Source organism: Abramis brama, assembly GCF_963993115.1.
Source record: "Abramis brama genome assembly, chromosome: 5".
NCBI classification, from domain to species: Eukaryota; Metazoa; Chordata; class Actinopteri; order Cypriniformes; family Leuciscidae; genus Abramis; species Abramis brama.
The window spans coordinates 22,026,133-22,048,616 of record NC_139967.1 but is presented as its reverse complement, the minus strand read 5'-3'; the positions used below and the strand labels follow the sequence as shown (position 1 = coordinate 22,048,616).

At 38.9% G+C, this 22,484-nt stretch overlaps 1 protein-coding gene across 1 annotated transcript in view; it reads right to left on the bottom strand.

Annotated features, from left to right (window-relative positions):
- lamc3 (laminin, gamma 3) overlaps window positions 1–12,194 on the bottom strand; it is a 76,026-nt gene extending 63,832 nt beyond the window's left edge. The window contains exons 1-2 of the mRNA XM_084113854.1: window positions 11,386–12,194; window positions 4,714–5,018 (exon numbers count right to left, since the gene is read on the bottom strand). Of these exons, the coding sequence (XP_083969980.1) occupies window positions 4,714–5,018; window positions 11,386–11,755 (675 nt within the window). The 5' untranslated portion in view covers window positions 11,756–12,194. The remainder of the gene's footprint in view (window positions 1–4,713; window positions 5,019–11,385) is intronic.
- Between the last annotated feature and the right edge of the window lie 10,290 nt (window positions 12,195–22,484).

Below are 22,484 nucleotides of genomic sequence, written 5' to 3'. Positions count from 1 at the left end.
CACCAATGCTGCATTTATTTGGTATACAAATGTATTAAATTTAATGTGGTAAATGTATTATTTTTTTTAAAGTGTTGTCTATTTTAATATTTTTAAAATGTCATTTATACCTGTGATTGCAAAACTGAATTTTCAGCATCATTACTGCAGACTTCAGTGTCAAAAGATCCTTCAGAAATCATTCTAATATGCTGATTTGGTGCTCAAGAAAAAAATATTTTTATTATCAATGTTGAAAACAGTTGTGCTGCTTAATATTCTTTTGGAAACTATGATACATTTTTTTTAGTATTCTTTGAAAAAAGTAGAAAGCATTTATTTAAAATTTGTGTAACAATGTAAAAGTCTTTAGTGACGTTGAATTGAGTGATCAATTTAACGCATCATTTTAAATACAATTATTAATTTATATCTTAAAAAAAAATCTTAAAGATATAAAATTCTGAATAGTAGTTTATAAAAATAAATAAATAAACAAACAAAACAAACCATTACTTAAAAATAAGTGCTAGTCATCAAATTGTCCCAAATTAAAAACCAAATTAAAAACAAATTAAAAAGATCACAGAACACCGAACTTTAAAGATTTTATACAACCTTCATAAAAAAAGGTTTAGTATAGCAGACATGACTGCATAGAGCATACTGCAGTTGATCCGAGTGCTGTTTTCCCCTCTTTGAGCTTTTTTCTTCTCTCAAATTATTCTCAGATTGAAATACAACCCAGGGGGCCTCTTGCTCTGTCATCTGATTTGAAGTTCAAACTTCCTTCCTTTTCTGTCATTTTTTTCTTCTGAGAGATTTAAGAGTGGAAAAGTTAAATTCTATCAACACAAATCACAGTAGGAGAAACACTAGGATTAAATGCTATATTAAAAGCAGGATGCTGTCTGTTGGCATCAAAGCTTATGAAATATGGTTTTGCAGAGGAGACAGAATGGGTCAACCATGTGTCAGGGTGTGCCTCTTTTTTTATGTAATTAATCTTACAATATTTTATAATAAGGCTTTTATGATGTATATTTTGCAACAGAACTTAAACATCCAAAACAGTGTTGTGTGCTGGGCTGGGCTTAATGCACTCGTTGTATGTGCGTACATATGATGATATTTTTTTCCAGCTGAAAACTCACAAAGAGTTAAGAAAATGTGCAATGGAATCAAAACAGCACCTGTAATATACAACGACTATGACAAGAAAAAACAGGTATGATTGAGCATTCTGTCCTTTTAAAAGGTGGCATCTTGTGACATTAGGCCTACGTCCTGTTTTTGGTGCGTTTAGATGTCTTTCCATGTTGTGTTCATATCTCAGTAGAACTGCATGTTTGTTTGGAAGTGGACAGAGAACAACCGTTTCAGGGGTTTTGGTCAGTCTGGTTAGACTTCCAATATTATGGCTATGCTGAGTGTGGGCCAGTAAGAAAGCTAATTTAGATATTTTGGAAAAATGAGAACACAGCAGGAAATGACAAAAATCATCTGACAAAAATTGTATCATAGCTCTCTAATTTTTAATTGATTTTGTTAAACATTTTTAGCAGGGTATGAATAGTATTTCTTTTGAATTTTGAGTCTTCTCCTATAATGCCTGATGAGTTTGGAGAACACCTGACAAGAGATCAGAGACCATTCCTCCATACAGAATCTCTCCAGATCCTTCAGATTCCCAGATACATGTTTGCGCTTCTTCTTTTCAGTTCAGCACACTCATTTTCTGTAGGTTTCAGGTCTGGGGACTGGGATGGCCATTGCAGATGCTTGGTTTTGTGCTCAGTGACCCATTTTTGTTTTGATTTTGATGTTTGTTTTTGGGTCACTGTCCTGTTGGAAGATCCAAACATGGCCCGTTATAAGATTTCTAGCAGAGGTTATCAGGTTTGGAATTTTTATCTCTTGGTATTTGATCAAATCCATGATGCCATGTATCTGAACAAGATGTCCAGGACCTCTGGCAGAAAATTAGGCCCACAGCATTAAAGATACAGCAGAGTATTTCATTTTACACATGGGGTTCTTTTTTATCCCTGTATGCACCAAACCCATCTTAAGTGTTTGCTGCCAAAAAAGCTTTTTTTTTTTTCATCTGACCATAGAACCCGTCCCGTTTGGAGTTCCAGTAGTGTCAGTTACTTTGCAAACGTTCTATGGACAGATGAAACAAACCAAAAAAAAGAGCTTTTTGGCAGAAAACACTTAAAGCTACAATATGTTTTTTTTTTTCGCCACTAGGGGTCACTAACCTCTTACAATAACAAAGGCGTAGATTGATGACGCATAATCGGAATCATGGATCTTGTTGTCATGCTGGTGGATCTAATAATGTTTATGGATGAGTGAATACATTGATGTTTTTAACATGACTGTGGAATGAAGCAGGGCACGATTCCTAATGAAAGACAGATATCAGTACCACACGCGAGTCCCGCGGATATAAAGGAATAAGGACATTTCATTCTACCAAACTACATGCAAGTGCTGAATTACTCACACGGGTCAGATTATTAGATGAATGAAACTTGTGAGGTAACACAGCGCTGTTTCACTTGGTCTACACCAGGGATGGACAACTTCGGTCCTGGAGGGCCACTGTCCTACAGAGTTTAGCTTCAACCCTAATCAAACACACCTGAACAAGCTAATCAAGGTCCTCAGGATTACTAGACAATTACAGGCAGGTGATTTTTTCATGGTTGGAGCTAAACTCTGTAGGACAGTGGCCCTCCAGGACCGAAGTTGCCCATCCCTGGTCTACACTATCATACTAAACTGCATTTGAGTGAGTTGAAAGTTATAATGTTATTCTATGTGTTAGTTTGTTGGCTGTATGAGACTAGCAGTAAGCTAGATCAACATTAGAATAACATACTGATCATATTCTAACATTTCATCATGTTGAGCTATATAATTAGTTTTATGTACATTTTGCTCACCTGTCTAATAAAGTACATGCAAGAGTGGCATCTCTGTCAAGTTGAAGTTAGTCGTGGACGTGGAGCTCTCGGCATCTCGAAAATGCCACGCTGATATTGATCCGTGTTTTAGTTCTCCTTTTGTCCCAAAGTCTGCTTGCCATGGTCCATAATGTTTGAACGAAACAACAACAGCGTGAGCGTGCCACTAGACGTAACGCAGTTGTCCACGTCTATCGCCATGGTTTCTATGGCAGTATGAGCGGAAACCAGGGATAACGTGGATATTACGTCATTGACAGGCGACAGGTGTACATGGACGAGCCATTATTTAAAATTGGAATTTCTCTGAAATTAAAAATCTTTGGGAACTTTTGTAATATTGTAAGTACACAACTGCAGGAAATATATCACACTGTGCAAGTGATTTTGGATTTTTATTACAAAAATCGTACATATTGTCGCTTTAATATGGGTTTGGTTCATACAGGGATAAAAAAGTACCCCATGTGTAAAATGCTAAAATACTCTGCTGTATCTGTAATGCTGTGTGCCTAATTTTCTGCCAGAGGTCGTGGACATCTTGTTCAGATACATGACATCATGGATTCGATCAAATACCAAGAGATACAAAATCAAAACCTGACAGCCTCTGCTAGAAATCTTATAACGGGCCATGTTTGGATCTTCCAACAGGACAGTGACCCAAAAACAAACATCAAAATCAAAACAAAAATTGGTCACTGAGCACAAAACCAAGCATCTGCAATTGTCATCCCAGTCCCCAGACCTGAACCCTATAGAAAATGAGTGTGCTGAACTGAAGAGAAGAAGTGCCAACATGGATCTGGGAATCTGAAGGATCTGGAGAGATTCTGTATGGAGGAATGGTCTCTGATCTCTTGTCAGGTGTTCTCCAAACTCATCAGGCATTATAGGAGAAGACTCAGAGCTGTTACAGTATCTTGGAAAAAGGAGGTTGCAAAAAGTATTTAATAAAAGGGGGCCAATAATTGACAATGTGTTTATAATTGACAATGTGTTTTGGAGAAATATGATTTCTTCATAATATGATTTTTCCCCCCATGTGTTTTGGAAGTGACACTGCAGTGGAAATGTTCATGACTGATACAAATAAAATAATTTTTCTGTCATGTATGTATATACACAATTGGAAGTTGTTAGTAGGCACATAAACTAGTGAGAGTGTGAATCAAGTGTATTTTCTGAAGGTCTACAGGACCAAAATGTCCATAGTTGCAGTCAGAAACACCCATACTGTATATATATATTCACCTACTGTATTAAACAGTTAGGTGAGCTCTGGCAGCTGCCTGTCACCTTTGATTTTCTGAACTTCATCTGATGGCTGTGACTGCATCTCTGTGTGGAAGAAGCTCCCTAGAAATCTTTGGAAAAACTTGCAGGCTGTATTTTGTAGCACGGCATGCTGAGCACACTCATGTTTAGCCGTGAGATTCTGCTCTGAAAGTCTGAGAGTTAGAGAAGCTTGACAGTGAGGTATATTTCCCTCAAAGCTTTCCTCTGGAACAACAAAGCACAACCATCTACATATCTATAGGCCGAGGAGATGAGCTGCTGACTAAAACAGCAAGTTATTGTCAACAAGCCATGAAGGTAAATATTTACGCATACACTGTAAATCCCTTGGGATAACATTAGAAATGATTCATGTTTATATTTGGCATTCTAAAATATGTATCCAGATGGGCTGAATATAAAAATCATACTACTGCATTACATGACAGACAAAATCTCATTGTAAAATAACATGACGTACCTGTAACACAACACTCTGGTCGAAGTTGTAGGCACTGGGTCGTCCTTCCAATGTGGAGAAGGCCACATTTCCGCCGGTAAGTGGAGAGATGTCACTAAACTCATCCGTGCAGAGTGCCATCCTTTCCTTCTCGCCTGGACGTATGAAGCCCTTACTGTCCCTCCTGTACGTCTTGCGACAAGAAGCACTGTAATATTGATATGGCTGCCATGGTCCATTCTCCTCCGTACGCTTGTAGATGGCAAAGCTCTCTGGTCGGCTGGTGTAGAACTTCAAACGTACATATGTGATTTCAAAGGCCTTGCCTTGGAAAAACAACAACAATATTAATGTCATGTTAATCTGGACAGATCCCACAAAATTCAGTACCTTCCTGAGTTAATGTAGGCTAAATACTAATGTAGTATTTAGTTAATAAAGCCCAGGACAGAATTAAACTGACCTGTAAACTGAGTTAATGTAAGATTTGTATCTACATTGAAAAAAAATTATAACATCTAAATTAACTGGTTTTATCCATATTCAAATGTTATTCAATGCAACAAAATTAATTTGAAAATAATAAGGTAGAATAGGTCTTTAGGTGATATTTGCAGTTTACCACTTGTACGTCCTATATCTATATCGAGCCACATCAAGAATGTGCAGGTGTTAGATCAAGCCAAAAGAAAATCAAGGATGAAAAAGGAAAAAAGGACGAGGACACTTTATCCAATTTAGAGTGGAAGGCAGTTTTCTTGTGTCTGTAGAGAATACGTGGAGTTTGTGCCTTGAGAAAATGGCATACTTGGTGGTACTTTGTCAGTTTAATTACTACTCAAATCTTATTGTCCAATTTAACTGGAGAGTTCTTTAACCCTGGGTTGCTCCATAGGGACTCTTCCTGCAGCCAGTGCACTGGAAGAGATAACTGACTGATAACACACAGCTATTTAATTTAAACCTTTTTAAATTTAGTCAGATTATTGTTGTTCTGCCGTGTTTTGAGGTTTGCTAAATTGCTACCATCTCTGTAAAACTAATTTAATTATTACCAGTGTTGCTGCCAAAAGATCACTGAGTCGTCATCCACTAATAATTCCCACAGATGTTAGATGTTAAAATGCCTGTATGAGGTCAAAATAAGCAATAATCACATGACCGTACTGATACAGATGAACAGCTTGATTGCAGTGTGATATTGTTCACAACAATTCAATAAACATGAATTTAATCTTGAGTAACTTATGTTTCAGGCACAATATTACCAGTTATTTTCTCTCTTTTTTTTTTTTTGCCCCGCCAGTGAAAATATGTCCAGATAAAGTCAAAGCAGTCTCAACAATTGTGCATCTTTGAGCACAGGTGTGTGAATCAGTATTTTTTAACAAATCAGTTGATTGAATGATTCAAGGATTCACTCAGTGCATCCATCCAAAATAGCAAACTTTCCCACTATAGCCTATAGTAGGCGAAAAACAGTATGTGACAAGCATTTTTGAATTCACAGTACTTACAAAAGTGGATGATTTACTACATCCGGCAATCCGGCAAATCAACTTTCAAATTTGGTCATTTTTAAAAGAAATTTAAACAATAAATACCGTTTTGTGGCTCTTTAATGTGTCTGACAGATCGCTGTAGAGTCTCAGTTAAAGCTGCTCGTGAACCGATCATCTCTTCCTTAGTTAATTTATAGCATCAAATACACATGAATGAACATAAGAAGGAATGTTGTTTTAACCCCGTAAAGACATCAGTTTTTCAAGTTCAAATTCTCAAACGTTAATCGTGCCAAAGTTCTGTGTTTGCTGGGCTGTTGCACAGGAAAATCTTTGGACATACCATTTGAACACTGTATTAATACTTCTGTCTTACATTTCCATCGCCAGTTTTGTTACAGTTCCGTCGCACAACTCTGAACAAAATTGAATGATGTCAAGGCATAATGTGATTGGTTATCAAGGCACACGTGATCCAAGTAAGCCGTTACGCTTGTTCCAATGGTAGAGCCACGGACCCTCGTATCTCCCAAATAATAAGACCATCTCTGGAGTCTGGTCTGCTCTGGCATCAACACAACACACATGCATTGTGGTGCTCTCACATTGCAGATAAATATTTTGTAAGTGGTAAATTGTGTTTTTTTGCTCAAACAAAACACTCGCGTCACTTCATTTAGCACCACTAAATTTGAGGTTAAACCACTGGAGTCACATGGATTACTTTAACACAAGGATTCACTTTTGATGTGCAGAAATTGAAAGCTGTTAATAACCACAAGGTACAAGTCAGCCAGCAGCGAGTTTGATTAAGAAAAGAATCAGAAAGACAGATGTCTGTTTGTGTTATGAAATTATGAATCAACTGTTTTGGTATTGACAGCTCTTTGGAATGACAAGAAAAAGGTGCAAAGACAGAAGAACCCATTATAATCAGTGATGTTGTCTACACTGGATGCGGTGCGACGCGAGCGACAAATCTCAGACAGTAAACTGATGCCTTGTTCTATTTATGACGTACTGACACAAAGGAAAAAATGCTCATTCTGCCTATAACACAACGTTACAACATCAAGCAATATTCCAAATAATTTATATAATTATAACACTTTATATAGGGCGATTTGTGGTTAAACCACTGGAGTCACATGGATTACTTTAATGGCCCATAATGCACTATATAGGGGGTAGGGAACGATTCAGACAGTGTATGCTTTCCATTGGGGAGAGTGAAGTCTGGTTCCAATTTAATGTCACGAGAACCGCCGCAGCGCGCACAGACTGCTCCGGTCTAGAGACGATAGCACAGAGCGGATCATATGCACAAGTCGGACAAGTCGGAGCAGACCACAAAATGTATTGGATCCATTTGAAGTCGATACAGAATGCTATATTTTAAAGTAATATTGAGGAGATTAGGAGGAGAAACGGTTAGACAGACTCAGTGTTAGAAACAGCCCTGACGAGTAAGAGATAACACCAGTGCCATGCAGCAATATAAATTACACACTTTTCAAACTACACATTCTCAGCATGATTATGTTCACTGTTTTGCTTTAGTAACAGTTTCATATTAAATCTAAAAGGGGAATCTATTACACTGTTTCAGTGGATATTGCGTCAACACACTGGATAACACTGCAAGTTTCAAGGCACTTCAGTGAGCCTTTAATTTCACCTCAGCATGTAAGAAGAAAATATTGGCTGGATTTGGTCTCCAGCTCTGATCTTGATGACTGGAACTGTCAAAACAATTAATCACTCTGCGGGACCTGAATTTGAATATACAGTAAGCTATATATCATGTGTTTGTCTCCCACAGGTTTAATGTGTTCATACAGTATGTTCATACTGTACCTTTACAGAAAGACACAGCTGTTATCCTGGAAAGAATGAGTAGACTAAACTTATCTGTGTGGGTGAGTTTGTGTCTGAACTCAACTGAACCTGACCAGACTCAATATTTATAAACTATAAAGAGCTGCATGTAATCATGTCTGTGTATGGTAAACCAACCCGATCTCACGGGAAAACGTACAAATTCTACGAGGTGGCTAATTCGTACGAATTCATACGACCTCACTCGTACGAATTCGTACGATTTTTGCAAAATCGTACATATTTTACGAATTGCCCAATTCGTATGAATTCATACGAATAACCTACCCCTGACCCCGCCCCTAAACCTACCCATCACGTGGGTTTAGACAAATCGTACAAATTCGTACGAGTGAGGTCGTACGAATTCGTACGACTTAGCCATCTTTTTATCATTCGTACGAATTCGTACTAATTGGTCGTGAGATAGCGTTGGGTAAACTGGAACATTTTTTTTTTTTCTTTTATTAAGATTTGGGAATAAAACAAGTTTGTAAACACTATAAAATGAATGTACAACAAAATTAATGACTTGAACTTAAAGCATAGAGTTTACAGACCAACTGAAAACTGTTTAGTTATGAACTGTTACATGTGTCTACATATGTGATATTTCTGTGTTTGCACTTGGTCTAAACAAGGTTTGTTAAAACAGTATGATTTGCATTCAATGATCTTTAATGTTGGGTTCAGTATTTTACAGCAAAGTCTATATCACATATTGGTCCTTTGAACATCTTTGAATGAAAACCACAATGGAAACCAGATGTGGAAACATTCCTTAGAAGTCTGCATGTGTGTGTTTGTGTATGTTTACATGTGTGTATAGGAAAGACCTGACCTGCCACTGGACCTCTGCTGCTTTCTGTGTTTGTCTTATTCTTTGTAGTGTTTTCTGTACCACCCCCATCACTCGCTCTGCTGTCTGTCTGTGTGTGTGTGTGTGTGTGTGTGTGTGTGTGTGTGTGTGTGTGTGTGTGTGTAGGCCTCCCTAGGATGTATTCTGTTTGGTTTGGAAATGTGAGAAGGCCTTTCACAGACATCCAACTGCAAGGGATCTTTGAATCAGAGCAAACACAAGAACATACACTTTCTGTTTTGTGCCTGGTTAGTCTATTGAAACCATTTTAATGCCATTTCATCTCCCATTTTTTCTCTTTCACAAACTGTGCTTCCAAGAATATCTTCAAATCATATTTACACTTTTGATGTGCAGAAATTTAAAGCTGTTAATAACCACAAGGTGCAAGTCAGCCAGCAGTGAATTTGATTAAGAAAAGAATCAGAAAGAAAGATGTCTGTTTGTGTTATGAAATTATGAATCAACTGTTTTGGTATTGACAGCTCTTTGGAATGACAAGAAAAAGGTGCAAAGACAGAAGAACCCATTATAATCAGCAATGTTGTCTACACTGGATGCGGTGCGACGTGAGCAACAAATCTCAGACAGTAAACTGATGCCTTGTTCTATTTATGACGTACTGACACAAAGAAAAAATGTTGCGACGCGAGTGACAGCGGTCGCGTCCGGTGTAGACATGGTATTAGCTTATTCTGCCTATAACGCAACGTTACAACATCTCACAATATTCCAATAATTTATATAATTATAACACTTTATATAGGGCGGATGGGAAAGTGTGTCCAACTTTTTGACTGGTACTGTACTATAACAAACACGTAAAGAATATCCGCCAATATATCGATATCCAAAAATCCAAATCGGTCGGGCTCTAATAAAAACCTAATTTAAGTACTGTAGTAAGCATTCATATCATAGCATATTATAAATAAAATATTAAAATTTTTAAATCACCGCTGAGTTTATCAAATTTATCAGGTACCTTCAAGACATGCTATCGATGATCCCTACCTAATTTTGTGCCGATAGCTATTGCAATTTCATGACGAGTTTTAAAATGGCAGACTGATGGTTCATCTGATCCTGGCAAAATCAGTATCCACAGAATCAGAATGACACAAGGAATCCACAGCTTTTGATTTATGTGCAAAAATAGCATTTTTTTCAGATCTCATGACCTGTAGGTGGCGCTGCTCCCAAATTTGTCATGGACCCTCAGATCATGGTTTCAGTTTCGTTTCGATGGATCAAAGATTTGCCGAGATACAGCCTCTGAACCAATTCTGCATAAACATCGTTAAGTTTGCAACATCATAACTTTTGAACAAAGATGAATAAAAAAAATTGTTCAGTTATTTCTGTGTGGCTCGGTCCAAATATCATCTGAAGGAGCAGTGTAGTGAAAAAATGGAATTCTATACTTTTCAAAATGACCTCTACTTTAATGGATGGAGTCTTGATGTAAGATGTTGAATGTGGAGCATGAGGAGAGGAATCAGGTCTTCTAAGTTTTATTTTTCTAGAAAAATCATAACAGTTAACCATATGCTATAACCATTTGAAAAGTACAATTTTTAACTGGTTTCAGCGCTATTAAGTTTGCCCTAGAGACCCCGAATAGTCAGATTACTATTCATTACCATCAAGTGAGACAATTTTCATAATTTTCCTACTCCTACTGGTTCATGGGGCTGCCATTGACTCCCATTTGGGAATAATAATAATAATAAAACTAACAGTTGTTGGCTGCCATCATTTTGAGTTCTTTTAGCAAGCTGTGGCAGTTAATATGCTAATAATCAAAGCTGTTGGTGTGTCAGCTGAGTGCCAGCTACTGTTATGTGTAGTCTTTACCCATATTTAGTGAACGTTTGTTATTTTTACAAATGCTTTGTTCAAGTGCTTAAATTCTGCTACATTGGGTCTCTGAGGGTTAAAGAAGAAAGAAAAGAGCAAAATTTCACAGAATACAAATAACAAAATAGTTTCAAAATAGTTACATTCTTACAGACATATGGGAATGCTTATGATTGAAAACACTGTAGCGTAAAGTCTGCAGGGCAATAATGTAATAGAACTAAACCAGCTGAGATATCAGAGTCATCCAATCTGATAGGCCACCAAAATGACATTAGATTTCTCAGGTGTTTACATCAAATTCACATTAGCAGATTGAGACTGCTCTTGGTTGCTGTTTAGTTAGCATACAGTTTACAGAGCACAGAATACTGGGTTGAGTGTTTAATATATTAAAAAACAAGGACATTTTTTAAGTTTACATTTTCCATCTAATATTCCTATTTTATTTTATTTGAGATTTATTTCAATTACCGAAAACAATTTTGATCAGTTTTAGTTAACCCTGTTTCTACAAATTTCAGTACACATTTTGTGTTTTTGCACATTGTTTCCCACTTTCATCGATATTAATGCACAATAATGGTGACTTACCTAGATGCAGTGTGATGTTGACTGAATTAGGATACTGAACTCCATAGAACATGGATTGGCTCTGCCACCAGGTGGGCTCTTCATCCGTGTGGAAGTCAGTCAGGTAAGTGGCATTGCGATTCAGTTCCAAGTCCAAGGCATCACAGTGGTGACATGAGCGTGTGGACCCTGTCTGCATGCAATAGTCCTCTGGTGGGATACCACACACATTTGAAACGATAACGGAACGATTGAAGGCCGCATTTTCGAAGTTAGGCAAACAGCGGCTCGGGACGCCCTCCTCATCATAACAAGAGTCCATTCCAGCAAGAACACGGGAGAAGGTGGTGAAAAGCAGAAGTAAAAGAGAGTGAAGTGCAGAGGAATCCATCCTTCTGCACAACGGCCTATAACAGAAACGACTTCAAAAGAGCAGAGAGCTCGAAAACAAGTCTAGCAAATAATCCAAATCAGAGCCACATGCTACAGGGAAAAACTTCAAGGGAAGTTCAACAGTTCAGTGTTCAAAGGCAAGCATAATGAAGTATGTGATATAGCAAACACACATGCAGATACACACATTTTGTGTGATGCAGAAACAATTCTCTGAGTTTGCATGCAGCAATAAAGTTTCATATAATATACAAGTTGCACGAACACATACATTCAGATAAGCAGGAAAGGTGTAAAGATACTGGAATATTCTTCCATCCTCAGTCTTTTTCCTCAGTGCATTTTTCTTTCTATCAGCATGTGTTTCCACTCTAAGAAGCCGAGGACACAGACTCTCCTTCTCTCTCGTAGAGATTCGCAGACAGACAGAGTAGAAGGAAGAGAAAGGTTGGAGGGGAGTTGACTGGGGTTGACCAATAATTAGATAAATAGAGGGAGGGGCTACATGAGAGAATGGATAAAAAAAGTATAAAGAGGAGAGAGAAAGTTTGGAAGAGAGACACCCTATTTTGTAAGAAGAGATAGGAACTGCTGTTAGCATATGTATTTCATTAAATAACTGAGGGATCAAAGTTTAGCTGGTTAGCATGACCCCAATAGCCCCTGCTGGTTGATGTCCATAACTACAACACACAGAAAAAAAAAAGAAAAAAAAACCTTGATTTGAGTACATACAAACTTATAGTATATAGAATATATGTATTTTTTTTTTATTTTTTTTATTTAAAAAATATAGTATTTTTGGGGAAGATTAAAACCTTTTAAACTGAATCCCTTCATTTACAATTCAGGCATGTATATAATATATAGAATAATAATTCATAGAATGTATCATTTATGTCTGCCATTATTCAGTTATTGAAATTATCATTTAACAAATTAACAAAATTAGTTATACTCATCTAGTCCCTGTGCGTGTTTTAGGAATTTTGTTATATTTCCTGTTTTGTGTGCCATGTTTCTTTGTAGTTTTTCTGCTCGATTAGTCTACCCAGGTGTGTATTGTTTCTCTTGTTAAGCTTGTTGGGTCCTGTGTATATGAATATAGCCTGTAACAAATTTGCTCAAAGACTAAATATTAATAATTAATCATAACTTGTTATAACTTGTACAATAAATTAATAAATTAATAAATTGAGTTTGTCCAGCGAACACTTTTGATTATTCATTAATTCTTAGAAAAGGGTATTTTTCATTAGCCTGGCTCTGCCCTCCTACGTACTTCCGCTCAATTTTAATTTTTCTTCAGTACTCCGTCTGGGTTTGCGGTATATTCTTGGGTTTTCTCTGGCCAATTTTTTGGCGGCCCAATCAGCGAACAGAGGGAGTGGCTGAGAACGATGACGTTGAGGTTGTGCACTAGTTTGAGTTGTAGGGTTACGTCACGAAAAAAAATTAGACTTAAATTGACTTTGCTGCAAGCAAAGAACCAAATGTGCACAAGTTCTATTAATTAAATCACGAACAAAACTAATCTAAACACACATACATGGGTAAAATGGTAAGTGATAGAATGAAGCTGGAAACGGAAACAGGGAATGAAGCTATGGAAAAGATTAATTTAACTATGAAAAGAACCATCAGCTTATTACTTTCAAAGCCTTGTAGAAGGGTTCACAGCTCATTACTAAACCTTAATTGTACGATACTTGCATTGCCGTTGCAGTTGAAGCAGTTTCATAAGGTTCCTGATTTGATGGTCTATGAGTCCATCTATGGCATTGAAGTTGCAATTGATTTCTTCTGTGTTGAATGAAGAAGATATGATGAACTTACACAGTTATAGTTTAACTCCGTCATGTTCGAGGAAGTTGCACATGGCTTTACTGTATGTGTTGGGCCTGCCGACCCGCACATGCACAGCAACCAGCAGAAACAGGAAGAGAGAGAAGGAACTTGTGTGAGGCTTTTAACCTCTGAGGATGGCCTCTCATCCTCATCTATACATCCATCGATGCTCGATTTCTATTCAGTTGAAGTCTATATTGAGTTGCTGTGTGCGTACGAGGAAAGTAAGTGAATATTGTCTATATATTTCCTGTTGTTACTGAGAAATGCGCAGTTTATTTTCCTATTTAAACAGTAGCCGATTAGCATTATTCTGACTGTATTGCTCTTTCTGTTTAGTATACCACCGAGTTTTTCTGTGTTCTATTTTGATGTGAGATGTTTATGTATTGGACACTGTTATTATTGGATGCACACACTATTTCAGCTGCTAATCACATGCATATCATGCCCAGTTGAGTGTCCATAATCCTTTATTAATGACATTCTTGTACACAGACTGAACACTGTTTAATCATTTAAATATTTATGTTTGTGGAATATATGTATATATATTATAACTGTCCCAGCCAATTTAAACCAGGCCTGCTACAGGAAAATGAGGGGGAATCAATTTTGTAACATACCTTGAACGTTGCAATCAGAATCCTCTACAAAAGATACAGAGTAATTCACAGGACCAAGACATTTGATCACTTTAGCAGGACCCTTCCATTATTCAGCAAGCTTGTATCTGGTTCCTCTGTCAGAGACCAGATACATCGGGGTACCCCATCTGGTGAAGATTTCTTCCATCAGGTTGTGTGCAATCTGTGGACCTTTTGCAACACGCAAAGGAAACAACTCCACCCATTTTTAGCAGTAGTCCACAATTACTAAAAGATGTTCATTCTGTTTTGGACTTTTGGGAAATGGTCCCATGAGGTCAACTCCCAGCATATGTCCGGGTTCCACTACTAGCGTAGACTGCATATGGCCAGCTAGTTTTGAAATGGATAGTTTGTGTTGCTGACATACCTGACACTCCTTGCAATGTTTCCACACGTCTGAGCACAGAATAGGCCAGTAGCAAACATCTATGAGTCTTAGCAGAGTTTTGAGTCTTTGAATTCAAACCTCTAAAATCGACACAAAATCGTTGACCACCTCCCTTCTTCGGTACCAGTACCACAGGTGCAGCCCATGGAGAAAGTGAGGGTCTGATTATCTTTTTGCATAGCATTACCTTGATTTCTTGTTCGATGTATTGTTGTTTCTCAGGTGATACTCGGTATGGTTTCTTACGGATGGGTACTTCACTGGTTGTAATGATGCAGTGTTTGACTACATCTGTGCCTCCTATTTCATTGGTGCAAACGGTGGACCATTCTCTCATCTGATGCTTGAGTTGCAACTGGCATTCTGGAGATGTGTCTGCATTGGTGACCAGTTGATGGATAAATGCTTGCGTTTCAGGTGACTCTTCTGGTACGGGTAAAGCAAGGTAGAAAGACAGCAATGCACTGCGAGAATTGAAATGCAGGAATGAGAATGGTTCTTCTTGGCAGGTGTTTGAGGCAGGCAAGGTATACTGCGCTTTATGAAAATCCAAACTGATTCCTGTAAACATCAGAAAGTCCATACCCAGGATGATAGGTACTGTGAGATCCTCATCTTTCATAACATTCAATGTCAAATCATACCTTCTTCCTTGCACTTCACATTCGCAGTTCCACACACCCAAAGCAGATAGCACTTGGCCATTAGCTTTCTTGTAGGTCTGACCACGACTGGAACTCAGCTGTTCTTTGTGTCTCAACTGTCTCCAACAGGATTCCTGTATTAGAGTCAGTGAACTACCTGTATCAATCATGGCTTGAAAATATCTCCCACAGATCAACATTGGTAGGGTGAGAATCTTCAAATTGAAGAGATTGGCATTAGGATCAGACTGTAGAATATGTCTGTGTGAGGGATTGGACTTGGGATGGGTGTCTCAGTCAGTATGGTTTCTCCGCTTCAGTATCTCTGCATTGGCCTCCAGTACTTCTTGGATTCTTCCAAATCTCTCTCAAATTCACTCACCTCTATTACAGAGCCCCTTAACAAAATTCCAAGTCGAGGGTTGCAGTTTCTCAAAATAGATTGTACAATCTCATTCTCAGACATCTCCTTCTTCCGTCTTAAACACAAGGCGCAATAATGGTATGCAAAGTCACGAATGGATTCTTTTGGACCTTGTTTTCTCTCCAGCAGACATTTGGCAGCTTCAGCTTCATAATCGTCAGTCAAGAAAGCTTGCAGGAAATATTGTTTGAACTGGTCCCAAGTGAAAATATGTCTTCTCTCCACCAACCACCAGTCTTTAGCTGTCCCCTTTAACACTGAAGTGAGAGATGCCAGTATTTCTGAGTCAGTGAGCGATCTGAGAGCGAAATATTCTTCACAACGTTCAACAAACAAAATAGGATCATTGTCTTCGTCTGAACCAACTTGTGGGAATTCAACCCTTACCGGAGGGTGATATGGGGCATTCGTTGTAGTATCAGGTATGTTGGGACTATGGCGATGTAGTTGCTAAGTCTGTGATCTATTGGAGTTTTTTTGGCAAGGCAGGGGTGATCAAAGGAAGGGAAACAGGGACAGACATGACATGAGCATATGGCTTAAGTCACTTATACTCAGCTCAATAACATTTTTAACTCTCTCGCACTCCCTTTCAATCTTGTAGTACAACTTTTCTTCTATCAACCAACATTGGTCCATAAGCTCAGAGTGTGAACAACATTGACTCACGTTTTAGGTGCAGGCTTGAACTTTACCTTCCAGAGCGGTTATGCGGTTGGTCAATGAATCCATAAACTGTGTTGAAGGGTGAATTTCAGGAACTGCTTCATCAGGAGGAGGTGGTAGAGGAAGAGGAACATCAAGAGGAATGTTGGAATCATTATCTTCATCAGAGTTGAGATTTAATTCACTGAAATTATGGATGAGTTCTTGCTCAGGTTTTGGATCTCTTCTGGTAACAAAAGGACCGGCAATGAAACTAGGATTGGGTTCGTACTCATCCTCTGCACAGTGTGATGCCACCGACATGACTGAAACACAACATACAACAAGTAATAAACAAACACAAAACCATAGACCTTGAACAATCGTTTTGCAAATCATTCCTGTTTGGGTGCCAATCTATAACTCTCCCAGCTAATTTAAACCAGGCCTGCTACAGGAAAATGAGGGGGAATCAATTTTGCAACATACCCTTATGGATATTATGTTCAAGGTTGGATTGTGAATGCATGAATAAACAAATGGCAACAAAAATCTTTTCCCAGCATATATTGAATCATTTACACCATATAATTCACCATAAACAAAACTCCCATCATATAAAATAATCACAAAAAAATAATCAATGTCCAAAATAATGGTGTGAGCGTATGAGTATGAAATGTCCAATAAAGATACAGATGAATGATTTTGTTTTGTAAAGAGAGCAGTCACTAAAATGAGCAGTCTTATCTGTTGATGGTAGGATAGATGAAATGATGAAATGTAGTAGATGTCCATGTTGGTATAGGTCTGGAATCCTTTGAATCAAGTCCTTGGGCAGTTGCAGTACTGCACCCAAGCAAGCTCCAAAGCTCAACACTCAACCAGGCAGTGTAGTTTTATGTGTACCATAAAATCCTCTACAAAACATAACAACTCATTAACCTTTTAGAAACCAAACAAATCTAGCACACAAAACAATCAAATAAGTATTCTTTCCCAAACAATACACTTCACAAACTCTTCACAAAAGCATGGACAAAAGATGGAATATAAAGTAACAAACTCATGGTTGAGCAGAAACCAAGATTTCTCAAGCCAGGATCACAAAGAACAGAAGCTACCATGTGGTAATTCAAACTGAACTTACTTCTTACTCTTCTACTTCCTCTTTTATTCAAATTAGAGGTGTGTTACTAGGTGTACCCTAGTGGCCGGGATGAACATAACACTAACAATTTAATACTATAAAACATATAACAGGCAGTGTCTGTTACAATATGAATGTTTATTTCTCTTGTATAATTTGTTACAGAACCACACATGTATACTCAAACAGCTCTTCAGTAAACAAAGTGAGAACTTAGACCCTGCTTGGTGTATCTCTTCAACTAAGAGTCAACTCACACAGTTCTAACCGACTGCCTGCTGCGTTTCGCACACATCTAAATTAGCCAAACTTCGAACCTCTTCATTTCAATACTAATATGTTGTATCGTAAAACACGATCATGCAGGTCATCCAAACACATTCGTAGATACCCAGAATTATATATATATGCGATCTTAATTAATTGAATAATAATAACACATTCATTACAGGATTGATACAAAGGCAAAAACACTATAAAAATGTGTGACCACTTAGGAAAATGGGATGCATGATTGTACATGTCTCGAGTGATTGTTCGACTGAGTAGAAATAGGGTACATTATCTAATAATTCTATCATGAGGCATGCATAGAACAAAATACAATACAAGAGACACCATACCAGACAGTCAAGTCAAGTCAAGACACCTTCATTTGTATAACACTTTTAACAATATAGATTGTTTCAAAGCAGCTTTACAGTGATAATAGGAAATTAAAGTAATAGAGATTGTTTTGGCTTTACAGCAGCTCTAGAAAAAAGTTATTGTCCAGCTAAAGTTAGTTTTGATTGATTCACTTCCGTTGCAAAGATCATTAGTTATTAACTTAGGCTTACACGACACAGTTCTAATAGAAAACCCTTAATGTGCTCCGACAACAGACATCTGCACAACAACAGTGCCTGGTGGCTCGAGAACGCAAACCTTGAAATAGGTTCCAAGGTGCAAGTGTTGAACATTTTTGAAAAGCGTTATCATCTCTGCGCAAACTTCAATCCGTAAAAACGCTGACGGCATGCACATGCGTACTACGTTTCTAGTCTATAGGTATGCGCGTTTGAATATATATGTGCGCAGGCGTGTAGTCTTTCTTTACAAATTGACCTCACCAAATTACTTGTCTGGACTTAAAAATTCGTGACCCTGGATCACAAAACCAGTCACAAGTCGCACAGGTATATTTGTGGCAATAGCCAATATAAGACTATAAGACTATGCGCCCTATTATCAGAGAGAAGAGCAGCACCATCCCAGGAGGGATGAATACCCTCTCTTTTCAACAGGTCAGGTCCTTCCCAAAAACTTTTCCAATTGTCTATGAACCCTATATTATTTTGCGGACACCACTTAGTCAGCCAGCCATTGAGTGAGGACAGTCTACTAAGTATCTCATCACTGAACAGGAAGGGGGCCAGAGCAAATTACAGTGTCTGACATCTTACTTGCGAGTTCACACACCTCTTTAACGTTAATTTTTAGTGACATTTTTAGTGCCGACGTGAATAATAATCCTAGAGAATTTACGATTAGCATTAGCCAGCAGTTTTAAATTTGCTTTGACGTCAAGCGCTCTGGTTCCTGGCAAACATGTGACCATGGTGGCTGGTGTCTCTATTTTCACGTTCCGTGTAATAGAAACGCCAATAACTAGGGCACATTCAACAGGATTCACAGTGGGTGCTTCACTGAGTGGGGAGAACCTGTTTGATGTTGTAATTGGAATGGAAGAGCGGTGTTTTGTTCCGTGACTATAGCGTCTCACGATCACCCAATTGCCCTACTGCACGGGCTTTACAGCCGGAACTGAACAATGTACAGAGTTCACTAAGCTAGTCGCATCCAAAGCAGTATCTAAAGCCCTTGCATACTTACTATCCTTGATTAAAGTTTGGATGTGTGTCTCTAGTTCTGAAATCTTCTCCGTCAGCCTGACCATCTCCCTGCATTTATCACATGTGAAGCCCTCGGTGCTGACAGAGAATGCTACTATACATGTGACACGAAGTGCAAGTGACAATAACAGGAGAAGACATGACTTACCGTGTTAGTTGACTGATCCTACTCACCGCAGTTGTTTGATAGACCCGTAGAAGGCACGAGAGAAAAAAAGATGGCAAGCCCAGATGGCAGGTTAACAGGATAGCAATGTTGTGTTAGCGATAATGATTTAGATACAAGCTAGCGAAGTCAGATTAATGTGATAGGCAATATTAGACAATATCTAATATATGTTGACGAGTAAGTTATATTTAGCAATATAAACAACAAGGAATGATAGTAAATAGAGATTCAAAACAGAAAGCTATACAGAGCTTACAGACGCAAACCAGCAGTAAGGCAGACAGGAGCAATCGATCACCAATATTTCACCAAGCAATAATAATCATACACACAATAACCTGGTATGCACGTTCATTTATAGATAAGTTTGTCTATAAATTAATGCAGGAAAGTCTTAGTCTTATTAGTTTGAGGGTTGTCATGGCCCCCTTTTTTGTGGTTGGTGAGGGATTTTAAAGATTATTTGTTAAATATAACAAATACTTGTGTTTGATTTGTCTCAGTTGTTACATGATCCCCCCTTTCGATCGTTGTTGTCCCATATGGACAACAGCGAGCGACGTTGAAGGTGCAGAAAGATCAGACACACCTCTGACATACAAAGCTAGAAGGCCATGGTGGGCTCTGTTTGTTTGTGTCTCCTGGAGTGGTGTTTGTTCCATGGCGGATGATGTAGACAGTAGCCAAGTTCAGGTCTCTGGGCTTGTGCAGCAGGTCTCGAGGCAGCAGTTGCCTTCATAGTTTCACCTGTCATCCTGAAGTCAGTGAGTTTGGGGCAGGTGTATGCTTGTGGTTGCATGAAGTGGTTAGGGATCTGTGAATAATGAAGAGGGTTTTAGACTGACCTAGTGCTGGTGGCAGGAGGGCAGCAGGTGGTTGTTAGCCTCTCAGTCATAACTCAGGTGCCGACTTGAGCTTGCTTGAGCTGTATTGGGCAAGGAGTCAGAAGCTTGTCCTTCGCAGTGCCAGCAGCTGCTGTAAAACTGAGACAGGTGTGACCGGCTGTACTTGTGCAACCTCCGACTGACACCTGTGAGAAGGATGTGAAGGAGGATGTTGTTGTCGACTGCTGTTGGTCATCCTGTGGTGCTTGCAGGTTGAGGGTGCTGTCTTCCATTGCTTGGCTGGTACCTGGACTGTTGCCATGGTGACAGTTCTACGCTGGTCCTGTGCTTGCTCTGTCCAGCTGCTCTCATTGTTCAGCAGCTGTCTGAGCTTTTTGATGTCTTTTGATTCTGGTTTGAGCCTCAGTCTCTAGCTGGTCTGTGAGGCTTTAAGCACACGTCCGCTCCTAGTGGGACTCTGTGAGGTTGCTTACCTTTACCGTTCTGATCTGTTTCAGATCCATGAGACAGGGATTAAGGAGATGATAACCTTGGTCAACTCTGTGTGGCTTTACCCCTGGCTGGGGTCGTGTGTCATTAGTCCTTTTCTCTCATTGTCCAGTTGTGTTTGACTTTGGTTCTGTGGGTTGTAAGCCGCCCTGGGTGGAACATTTGGCACATTCGTGATGAGAGGAAGGGCAATATGCTAATGCACGACCATAAAGGGTTCAGAGCTAAAGGTTTAGTAGTTTAGCTAGGTATAAAGCATACAGCTATGTGTTTCATGTGTAGCTAGCTAGTGAAGTGAGTCTTGTATCCTGATTATCTTAGCTGTGGATGCTAGGATGCTAAGATTTGTGTGGTTCTGAGAATATTTTCTGAAAAGGGCATAAGCCAAGATTTAATAGATGACTGAAGATGGTTCTTATGGCCAAATTATTTCTTTGAACTTACTGATGGCTCACAACAGGCTTGATGAAGTGAAGAAGAGGAGGAAAAGGAAAAAGGACTGCTTGTTAGAAAAGATGCTGATTCTACTCTGTGTGTGGATAAAGCTTAACAAGCATTAGTTAAAATATTTGTTTTTGCATTTTATCATTACAGGGCAGTATGTGGAAGAGGTGTTAGTGAGGCCAGCAGGGGGTGCTCACCCTGTGGTCTATGTGGGTCCTAATGCCCCAGTATAGTGACGGGGACACTATACTGTCAAAGAGCACCGTCCTTCGGATGAGACGTTAAACCGAGGTCCTGACTCTCTGTGGTCATTAAAAATCCCATGGCATTTCTCGTAAAGAGTAGGGGTGTAACCCCGGTGTCATGGCCACACACCATTGGCCCTTACCAATCATGGCCTCCTAATAATCCCCTTACATTGAATTGGCTCTATCACTCTCTCTCCTCTCTCCACCTATATCCGGTGTGTGGTGAGCGCACTGGCGCCGTTGTACTGTGGCTGCCGTCGCATCATCCAAGTGGATGCTGCACACTGGTGGTGGTTGAGGAGAGATCCCCTGACATGATTGTAAAGCGCTTTGGGTGTACAGTAGTACACATGAAAGCGCTATATAAATGCCCGATTCTATTCTATTCTATTCTATTCTATTCTAGACAGGAAGCTAAGTGGAGAGAGAGGGGGGATGGGATAGGGGCACAAATTGGGACTATTGTTGACGAGTAAGTTATATTTAGCAATATAAACAACAAGGAATGATAGTAAATAGAGATTCAAAACAGAAAGCTATACAGAGCTTACAGACGCAAACCAGCAGTAAGGCAGACAGGAGCAATCGATCACCAATATTTCACCAAGCAATAATAATCATACACACAATAACCTGGTATGCACGTTCATTTATAGATAAGTTTGTCTATAAATTAATGCAGGAAAGTCTTAGTCTTATTAGTTTGAGGGTTGTCATGGCCCCCTTTTTTGTGGTTGGTGAGGGATTTTAAAGATTATTTGTTAAATATAACAAATACTTGTGTTTGATTTGTCTCAGTTGTTACATGATCCCCCCTTTCGATCGTTGTTGTCCCATATGGACAACAGCGAGCGACGTTGAAGGTGCAGAAAGATCAGACACACCTCT